Source organism: Fistularia commersonii, chromosome 25 (assembly GCF_037954325.1).
Source record: "Fistularia commersonii isolate RoL2024-O1a breed Wild chromosome 25, RoL_Fcom_v1.0, whole genome shotgun sequence".
Classification (NCBI taxonomy): domain Eukaryota; kingdom Metazoa; phylum Chordata; class Actinopteri; order Syngnathiformes; family Fistulariidae; genus Fistularia; species Fistularia commersonii.
In genome coordinates this window covers 13,820,253-13,830,607 of record NC_141308.1, presented here as the reverse complement: position 1 = coordinate 13,830,607, position 10,355 = coordinate 13,820,253, and the positions used below count along the sequence as shown (strand labels likewise).

Here is a 10,355-nt window from a genome sequence, read left to right as displayed (position 1 = left end):
TCCAGCGTGGAGAGGCAGGGAATTATCTGTGAAGGACCCGGGGGAGGACGGAGGAGGAGGAGCTCCCGGTGGGGGGGAATCGCACAAAAGATAAGTGGGCAGGAAAAAGTAGTGCCTGCGGAGGCGGTGAAGAATCGTTTCTCCTCCTCCTTTGATTGAACATCCGGGACACCACGGGAGGAGGGGGGGGGGGGTTATATTTTGTACGGGGTTTTAATTTTGTCGAGGGGTAAAAAAAAAAAAAAAAAAAAAAAGGGGGGGGGAAATAGCTTTAAAACGCAGAAAACACGTGTAGCACCCTGCGTGGAGCCGACTGCGCATGCGCGCCGGGGCCGGACCGGAACTGTCCGCGGTGCTGAAAATCCCTCCCGGCCCGACGCCCGTTACGCCGGGCTTCTCTTTGTGTGTGTGCGTGTGTGTGTGTGTGTGTGTGCGCAACCGACAGACAAACGGGGGGAGTGCGAGAGCCCCCACAAACCAGGAGGACGATGATGTCATAGTTCTCTCTCTCCTATTGAAGGAGCAGATGGCTGCAGCCTTCCTCCTCCTCCTCCTCCTCTTCCTCTCCATCTCCTTCCTCCACCGGTTCCCACCCGGAGCTCCGGCACCGGGATCCATCTAACGGTCGACGACCCGAGAGAGGAAGGGTCTGCATCACGCCTCCCTCGCTCCTCATCTCCTCCTTCTTCTTCCTCCTCCTCCTCCTCCTCCTCCTTCACCTCCACCCCTCCCGGATCTCGAGCACGATGGAGCCGAACGGCGGAGCGGGGACGGCGCCGCGGTCCGTCCGCCCTTCCTCCGCCGGCCGGGTGTGATGAGCAGGCGGCCGCGTCGAGGAGCGAGTCCTGCCCAGAGAGGAGGAAGAGGAGGAGGAGGAGGAGGAAGAGGCGCCTCGCGTTAGAAGACTCCAACAATGGCGGCCAAGTCGGACGGGGTGCTGAAGATGAAGAAGAGCGACGTGGCCTTCACGCCGCTGCAGAACTCGGAGCACTCCGGCTCGGCGCAGGGGCTGCACCCGGGCGGCGCGCCCGACTCGGCGGGCACCGGAGACGGGGACTTCGCCAACGGGGAGTCCCGGTGCTGCGGCGGCGGAGGCGGCGGCGGCGGCGGCGGCGGCGGGGGAGGCGGCGGCGGACGCGGGTCCGGCTCGGCGTGTCCGCGCCCCGGCCGGGAGCAGCTGCGCTACACGCTGTGGGACTGCCTGTGGATCGCGGCGGCCGTGGCCGTGTATCTGGCCGACGTGGGCACCGACGTGTGGCTGTCGGTGGACTACTACCTCCGCCGCGAGTACTGGTGGTTCGGCCTGACGCTGTTCTTCGTGGTGCTCGGCTCCTTCTCCGTGCAGCTCTTCAGCTTCCGCTGGTTCGTGCACGACTTCGCCGCGGACGACGGCGCCGACGCGGCCGCCGACTGCGGCCACATGGACGGGAACAAGCTGCTGAGCGGCTCGGCGTCGCACGCCGACGTGTCCGCGCATCAGCAGCAGCAGCAGCAGCACCCGGCCGGCCCGCAGCGCCAGGCGTCCACCGCCAGCAGGAACACCGCCAGCAACAGCACCGGGAGCGGCCGCGGCGGGCGGACGCGCCGCTCCGCCTCCTACGCCTTCTGCGTCTGGGTCGGACAGTGTCTCGTCCACATCCTGCAGCTGGGCCAGATCTGGAGGTAGGCCTCGGGGGGAGGGGGGGTGCCTGTGTGTGTGTGTGTGCAGATTGTGTATGCGTGTGTGTGTTTTTGCGTGTCCATCTTGAAGCAAACTTTGCCGACAGTCAGAATTTTGGGACTCCATTTTTCAATATTCATGTGGTGATTTCACTACATTTCTCTGTGTGAATAAGTATTCTGTGTGTGTGTGTGTGTGTGTGTGTGTGTGTGTGCGCGTGTGTGTTCACCATCTTCAGTCAAACTTTCCCGACAGTCTCCAATGCGCTCAGAAATTCTGCAGAATTCTGACTTGATTTGCAATTTTAAGATTTTTTTTCACTCAATTGCCTTCAGGGTTTGAATAAGTATTCTCTCTCTCCCTCTCTTTGTGTGTGTGTGTGCGTGTGTGTGTGTGTGTGCGTGTGTGTGAATCAAACTTTCCCGACACTCTTCACTGCCTTCAGAATTTCTGCAGAATTTTGGGATTGTTTGCAATGTCACTTCATGTTATTTTATTTTGGAATATTCTTATTTTTTGCTCATTTGGATTTCTTTAAGGGTTTAAATAAGTATTTAAACCTTGACACAGTCTGTATGTGTGTGTGTGCGGGTGTGTGTGTGTGTGCAGTCTGTGTGTCCCCATTTTTAATCAAACTTCAAACACACTCCAATACCTGCAACATTTCTGCAGAACTGTGTGTCTCCCTTAGCAATGCTGCTTAAATTCTATGTTTGTTTCTCAATACGTTTTTGTTGTCATTTTTACTTATTTTCAGTCATGGTTACACATTTTTTTGGGATGTGAGTGCAGTTTGTGTGCCATCTTGAATCCTAATTTTCCCAACAGTCTCCACTGCCCTCAGAATTTCAGCAGAATTTTTGCGATTTTTTCACAATTATTCAATTTTTAGTATTTCTTATTATTATTATATTTTTATAGTTTCACATAATTTCTTTCAGGTTTTAATAAGCACTTGGGTCTGTGTGTGTGTGTGTGTGTGTGTGTGTGTGTGTGTCCTCATCTTGAATTAAACTTTCCCAACAGTCTCCACTGCTTTCAGAATTTGGCAGAATTTTTCACTTCATTTGCAACGTAGCTTAAATTTTAGGCGTTTTTTTTAGATGATTATTTATTTCACCTTTTTCATTTTCACTGAGTTTCTTTCATGGTATTAATAAGGGGTTCTTTGACCACTATTTACCTGTCTGACTTTGTTTACTCACTGAACACACACCAGGTGGCTCAGCTGATTAGCAGGCAGCCATTTTTGTGTTCCACTTCCTGTTTGCCCCCTTTTACTTCCTGTTGTTAGCCTGCACTCTGACGGCCGCCTGTCCATCCCCTTTTAAACATCCTCCTTCGCCCCTGCATTGTTGTTGTTGTTGTTGTTGTCGCTGTCGTCGTTGACAACAGCTGATCCCTTGTCGCCGTGGCAACGGCAACAATGGCCGTCCCTGAGGGATTCCTGGGGAGGGGCTGCTGCGTCACGACGGCCTGCCTCGGCAGAAGGTGCGGACTCAGCGCCCTCCCTTCGCTTGGCGGCGCAGGCGGGAATTCTCGCGTGATTTGAGGAGGAACATTTGGTTCTTTCTGATTTCACATGTTCCTTTTTTATTTCAGAATTAACCTCCGGAGAGCCGAGGCTTAGCGCGTGTTAGCTTTTTGTTTGTTTTGATGCGCTACCATCCATCAAAAGGAGCTCAAAGTCTTATATGGGCTGCATGGAAAATGTGTGTGTGTGTGTGTGTGTGTGTGTATGTGGGTGTGTGTGTATGTGGGTGTGTGTGTATGTGGGTGGTGGTGGAGCCACATCATTAAGTCCATACGTCCTCGGATGGGTACATCCTAGTTAGCAGCCTGGTAGCGTTTTATGATGGCCGCTCTTTATTCAAATATTCATGAATAACAAACGAACGGAGTTATGTAACCCTTTTTTTTTTTTTCTTCAAAAACACGCCAACTTTGAGCTGGGGAAGTCGATGGGGTTCCGGTCCTCTCCGGTTCGCGTCGGTTCTCGTCCCCGCGAGATGTCGTTTGTATTCTCTGCTGCTAGCAGGCGCTAATGAGCCTGTAAACAGGAAGTGGAAACGGGGCTAGCATTGAGGTGCAGAGGCGATGCTAACAAAAACAGTCAGCTTAGCATGCTAATTTTTTTGCTCGTGCGGAACAACCGTGGTATACGGTTTCAAAACGTTTGATATTTTAGCACCTTCTCGCTAACACCGCTATGCTAACAGTGAGTTTGTCCCGCTGATTCTCACAGTCATTTTCCCGCCTTTTATAATAACACCCTGCTTTTCGAAGCTCTCGACAAGCGTCGCCACTTAAATGGGATTACCGCCCGTCGTGCCGGAGACAGGAAGCGACTCCGCTTGTCTTTTGCTTCTCCTTCGAGAAAAATACATGGACGCCGAAAAAGTAGAGGCGCGTCGGGAGACGAGGACGGCGAAGGCAGGCGGCGGATCAGTCCGCCTGCAGCGGACCGCAGTGTTTCAGGGGGAAGTGAGTCGTCAGGGAGGAGACTGACAGCCGGTCTGACAGGGACGGACACGGACTGTCACCTCGGCTCAGTAATGGCCGCCTCTGCCTGTCCGTCCGTGTGTGTGTGTGTGTGTGTGTGTGTGTGTGTGTGTGTGTGTGTCTCCATGAGAACATCACAACTGTTTTAAGATGTCGTCACTGAACCTGCAGCAGAGCCGGTCGATACTCCCTCACACGTCAGACAGTTTTCCTGAGCTGATCTCGTGGAGGCCGTGGGCGGGAGGGTTCGCTCCAGGACGTCCAATGGTCCGTCTAAACACCTCGGCGGTGACACCACACACACACACACACACACACACACACACACACACACTGCCGGGACGGTCAGGAAATGACCCCGGAGATAAGCAACAAGACGCAGACACAGCAGCTGCAAATCACTTTAAAATCTGCACTGAATTGATCACGATAAATCAAATATATGTTTCCTGGAAACACAAACAGGAAGTGAAACCAGGAATGACAGGAAACGCCGAGGGTGTGTTTGTCCGCCCCGAGAGATCCTCGCTATTTTACCCTAAATTGGTTTCCCTCTAACGTGACAAAACATTATCAAAACATGAATACATTTGTAAGGAGTGGAATTTAAAGGTAAAACTGACTATGTGTGTGTGTGAGAGAGAGATCTGGCCATATTGCATCAATGAACACACCAGTAGTCCGTTATTAATGAGCCAATGAGCTCAGTGCTAACACCCCCCCCCCCCTCCCGCCGCCCCTGAGTTGCCATGGCGATATAATGTGCCCCAAGTTTGGAATCTCCTTTACACTACAGGGCGTAAATATTTAATTTTCCGCCATTGTTATTTAAACCTGTGTGTGTGTGTTTGTGTGTGTGTGTTTGTGTGTGTGTCCTCCTAACAAAGCAGGTCTCTGACCAGGAGACACACACAGAAATAACAAAAACTTAAGAAGAAACGAGAAACGACCTTGAATGGAGCAAATGTTTGACTTTGACCACCTTCATGCTGGACAAACACACACACACACACAGACACACACACTCTCAGCTTCCGTGCAAGATGCAAACCAGAAGGTCCTCAGCTCAGAGATCCTGAGGGATCCTGGAGTGTCGAAGGCCCCCGTCTGCTGCATCTCCTGCAGCTGCAGCTCCACCTTCAGACCTCCTGGACGGCCTGAAACCAGAGGCTCTCCTGGAGGTCTGGTGGAGCCGTGTTTCTGTGGAAGCTTCTCCACGCAACCAAAAGGACAGTTACGACTGCTGGCGTGGAGGAGAGGGGAGGGGGGGCGTTGCCATGACGACACTGATGCCGTTGGCCTTGATATCTATAATACTGGATATGAGTCCGAATGACTTGACTCTTTTCCTTACTGTGGATGTGAGCGGAGCAGTCAGAACTGGGACAAACGCGCGCACACACACACACACACACACACACACACACTCATGCAGCTTGGCCCAGATTTCATTTTCAAAACCTTTATTGACAAAGTGACTTCATTTCACGCCTCATTATCCAGCCGCTAAATGGCGTCAGTGACGTCGGAGACGCGTGGTGACGGAATAACCTGGGAGAGATGGATTACATCAGCGCCCGCCCCAGGCACGTGTGTGTGTGTGTGTGTGTGTGTGTGTGTGTGTGTGTGTGTGTGTCCATGCTGCAATCACGCCTTTCCCGATGTAACCGCATGGAGAAAGTTCCTCCACCAACTGCCTAAAATTCTCTCGTGTCTGTCTTCTATAATTTTATTATACAGTGGACAGTGTTTTTTATTTTTATTGCACAAGAAAACATTGAAACGGTGTTCCCTTAAAGATGATCTTAAAGTTAATGGGCTTGAATGGGTCTTAAAAGTATTTTCTGATCAATGGTTGATATGAAATATGTTGAAAAGTTTGGATGTTGCTTATTCCAGTTTATTTATTTATCAATCAGAAATGTCAACAAACTATGATGTCATTGAATTGACTTGCATTCAGTGCGATTTGTCGCCCCCTAGTGGCCATTAGAGGCACCGCACCCGTAAAAGGCCTCGGAAATCAGCTTCGTTCCCTCAAATCCCGCCTTTCCCGCTCACGCCCGCGCCATCTCCTTCCGCCAGGTACCTCCACACCATCTACTTGGGGGTCCGCAGCCGCCGCAGCGGCGAGACGGAGCGCTGGCGCTACTACTGGAGGATGGTGTACGAGTTCGCCGACGTGAGCATGCTGCACCTGCTCGCCACCTTCCTGGAGAGTGCGCCGCAACTGGTGCTGCAGCTGTGCATCATCATCCAGACACACAAGCTGCAGGCCGTGCAAGGTACTACTACACACACACACACACACACACAGATAGAACAGTGGGCGGAGCCTATGTTCAGCTCAAGCCACTCGTGGTCACGTGACACCAACAACGGAGGCCTGATGTTCCTGCAGGAATGACGGCGGGGGCGTCCCTGGTGTCTCTGGCCTGGGCGCTGGCCTCCTACCAGAAGGCCTTGCGAGACTCACGGGACGACAAGAAGCCCGTCAGCTACTTGGCCGTGGTGATTCAGTTCTGCTGGCACTTCTTCACCATCGCGGCGCGGGTCATCACCTTCGCCCTGTTCGCCTCCGTGTTCCAGCTGTACTTCGGCATCTTCATCGTGCTGCACTGGTGCATCATGACCTTCTGGATCGTCCACTGCGAGACGGACTTCTGCATCAGCAAGTGGGAGGAGATCGTCTTCGACATGGTGGTGGGCATCATCTACATCTTCTCCTGGTTCAACGTGAAGGAGGGGCGCACCAGGTGAGCCGAGGGGCGGGCGCGTCACGAGGGCTGTTTCTGATTGGACGACGCTCATGTGATCGCGACGGCGTCGGCGGACCGGGTTCTTTGTGTTGTCACGCCTGGTTGAGTGTGTAAGAGGGTGAATGGTTGGATGTCCTGTGATTGACAGCTGACCCGTCCAAGTTAAACCCCGCCTCTTGCTCCAAGGAGAGCTGGGATTGGCCGTGCAGACGATGGATAATCCTTAGAAACGACAAAACAGGGCATGATTGACTGTTTCTACGGAAACAAGTGTCCCACTACTCGTGTGTGTGTGTGCGTGTGTGTATAACTTCCCCATGAGGTTGTTCTGTGTGGCTGCAGTACCACCCCCTGCCTCTAGGGGGCGCCAACACCCCAGCAGTCTGGTGTGTTTCAGTCTCTTCTCTGCCGCAGGTGTCGTCTCTTCATCTACTACCTGGTGATCCTGTTGGAGAACGCCGCCCTGAGCGCCCTCTGGTACCTGTACCGCTCGCCGATCAACACGGACGCCTTCGCCGTGCCGGCGCTGTGCGTCATCTTCAGCAGCTTCCTCACCGGCGTGGTCTTCCTGCTCATGTACTACGCCTTTTTCCACCCCAACGGCCCGCGCTTCGGACACTCGCCGAGCGGCCAGGGCCTGGACCTGGACGCCACCGCCCAGTTCTCCACGCTGCCGTCGGAGGGCGCCACCAACTCGCTTCGCTCCAACCGGGGTGGCGGCGGCGGCGGCGGCGGCGCCAACGCCACGCTGGAGCGCGACTCCGGGAAGTACTCGGAGCGGGACGGCTGCATGCCGGTGTTTCAGGTGCGTCCGACGGCGCCGTCCACGCCGTCGTCGCGCGCCCCACGCCTGGAGGAAACCGTCATCAAGATCGACCTGTGCCGGAACCGCTACCCGGCGTGGGAGCGCCACGTCCTGGACCGCAGCATCCGCAAGGCCATCCTGGCCATAGACTCCTCCCTCACGCCGCCGCGGCTGCAGTACAAGGACGACGCCCTGGTGCAGGAGAGGCTGGAGTACGAAACCACCTTATAGTCCTCCGGGTCCCCCGGAGGTCAAAGGTCGTCGGCGGCAATAAGAACATCTCGCGGTTCTACCCTCCGTCTCCGTCCCGACCCAGCAGCCTTCGCCACGTTGGTAGTGACCCGGAGAGTCGCGCCGATGCCGTCGCCTGGACTTCGGGGCTCATCAGGGAAAAACGCTGCGCGCTGATTTAAGACACAAGGAAAAATAAAACAAAACAAACTCTTTAAATGCATATCAACAGGGTGCAGCGCCGCTCTGCAGGAGGAGGAAGCTTTGGTTCCAGGACGGAGCAGCAGCAGACATCTTTCTTTTTTTATTTCGTTTTATTTTGTTTTTGTTTTTTTTTTTTTTTTTCTTAACTGACACTTGAATCTCACAAAGTGGCGCGTGGAAGTTCTCGTCTCCGTGACAACACACACTTTGCTCCTGTTCTTAGTGCCAAAAAAAACAAAACAAAAAAAAAAAAACGTGTAAATTGAAAGAATTAAAAAAGAAAAAAATAACATCCTCTAGCCTGTGAGGAGGCGGAGCACCTTCCTCAAGGATGGACCGACGGGGGTTTTAAAAAAGTCTCTTCTGTGGTCCGGAGGGCGGTTCCAGTCTGGACTGGAAGATGTAGCATCTCGGAGAAAGGAAGGAAAAGAAGGAAAGGAAGGAAAGGAAGGAAAGGGAAGAAAGGAAGGAGGGAAGGAAGACACAAACTTCACCAAATGCCAAGAAAACAAAAACACACACACGAAAAAACTATCTTCCTGGCAGCTTTACCAGTTGGTGGTCGTGGTCGGGACCCTGAAGAAGAGGAGGAGGAGGAAGACGGACGGACGGATGGATGGATGGATGGATGGATGGATGGATGGATGGATGGACCACCTGCCAGGAGGACAAGCGGCCGCTTCGGCCACCAGAACTCATGATTCCACCTGATTCTTCTCCGCCCGGGACGGGAACTGACTGTCGTTGTGTCGTGTTGTGACTGACTGTTGGTCCTGTGTGTGTGTGTGTGTGTGTGTGTGTGTGTGTGTGTGTGTGTGGTGAGGAATAGCTCAGGAGGTTTTGGTGGTCGGAAGAGGATCGGGACACCGTGGCGTTTCGCCGTTAGCCTCCTAGCGTGTCCCCGTACGAGGACGTGGTGTTTGGCATCTCAGTTGCGCGCGCCATAGCTTGATGTTACAACGATGCAGTAGAAGAAAAGCCGTCGTCCCCGTTTGAGGACGTAGGTTTTTTTTCCCCCTCCCCGCAAATCTACTTCACGCTCGCGGAAAATGTTTAGTTTTTATACATCGTGTTTTAGCGCCGCTGATCCCAAAGGCGTGACCTTTGACCCGGTGGAACGACGCTCAAAACAACGCTACTTCGGAGGACGTGCCGCTTTAGCTTCAGCGCTAGCTAGCGTGCGGAGGTTTCTGTTTTCCCGCTTGTTTGAGGGAGAAACATAACCTGCCGCCAGCGCTGCGACTGGATTGGAAGGTTCGGCGCTTTCGTTTTGGGGTCACAAGAGCAATACGGTTTATTTTTCTAGCGGCGGCGGCGGACAGGAAAGCACAAGTGGGCGGGGTCATCAGCAGGCCACCCTGTCAATCATGTCTCCGATGACCTGGGTTAAGCTCCGCCCCCTGACCCCGCCCCCTGCTTGCTGCAGAATCCCTACATATTCGTTCTTTACACCCGTCGTACAAACACTTTTCAGATTAAAAGCACCGGAGATTCTCGACGCACAAACGCGCGGACGGACTTTCAAACTAAAAGCACTGTCGACTCTGGAGGGGTTATTTTCCCGTTGATGCAGTTCAGAGGTTTTATTTTTTTCACGGTCAGACGTTTCTGGTTGTCGTCGCCTTATTCGCCGCTGCGTGTCTTTATTTCCCCGCTTTTCATTTCACCGCATCAACAGTGTGTGGGCGCTCCGCGAGAAGCGCCGCGGGTTTCAAAGAGTTGAAGAAGCACAGGAAACGGCAGCGGGGCCGCTAGAACCCGAGCACAGGAGGACAAAGGCAAAAAAAAAAAAAAAAAAAAAAAAAGCTACAAGTCTTGCTCCCAAAGGGGAAGAGGAAGGGTACTGTACTTGTAGGTGAGCGGCGAGCGGATCGCTGGGTTTATTCGCGGCGAGAACGGTAGCTGGCCACCAGGTGGCAGCAGCGAACACCTCCAGACGGAGCGGCTCAACCTGGTCGTAGCTTCGGGGGTAAAACCCCGAGGCTCCGATGGCGGGCCGATAAAGTAAAAAGTCGGTAAAAATGACAAATCAGATAAGGGATAATCTCTGGAGGTCGACAAGGTCTGGGCCGGGTTCTCCTCAAGCTGTCTAGCTACTGGAAGCCCCCCTAGCTAGCTAGCTAGCTAGCTAAGAAGGGAGAAGTAGCACACGCTGAAAGTAGCAAGGTTTGAGTTTACGAGTTTATGACGGGAA

At 53.4% G+C, this 10,355-nt stretch overlaps 1 protein-coding gene across 1 annotated transcript; it reads left to right on the top strand.

Moving 5' to 3' along the window:
* The first annotated feature begins 323 nt into the window (after positions 1 to 323).
* On the top strand, positions 324 to 8,581 carry xkr4 (XK related 4). The gene is made up of 4 exons (XM_086173255.1): positions 324 to 1,662; positions 6,248 to 6,447; positions 6,564 to 6,918; positions 7,336 to 8,581. Exons 1-4 carry the CDS (start codon positions 914 to 916, stop codon positions 7,955 to 7,957), a joined length of 1,926 nt encoding a protein of 641 aa, XP_086029381.1. The 5' UTR covers positions 324 to 913; the 3' UTR covers positions 7,958 to 8,581.
* The last annotated feature ends 1,774 nt before the right edge of the window (positions 8,582 to 10,355 follow it).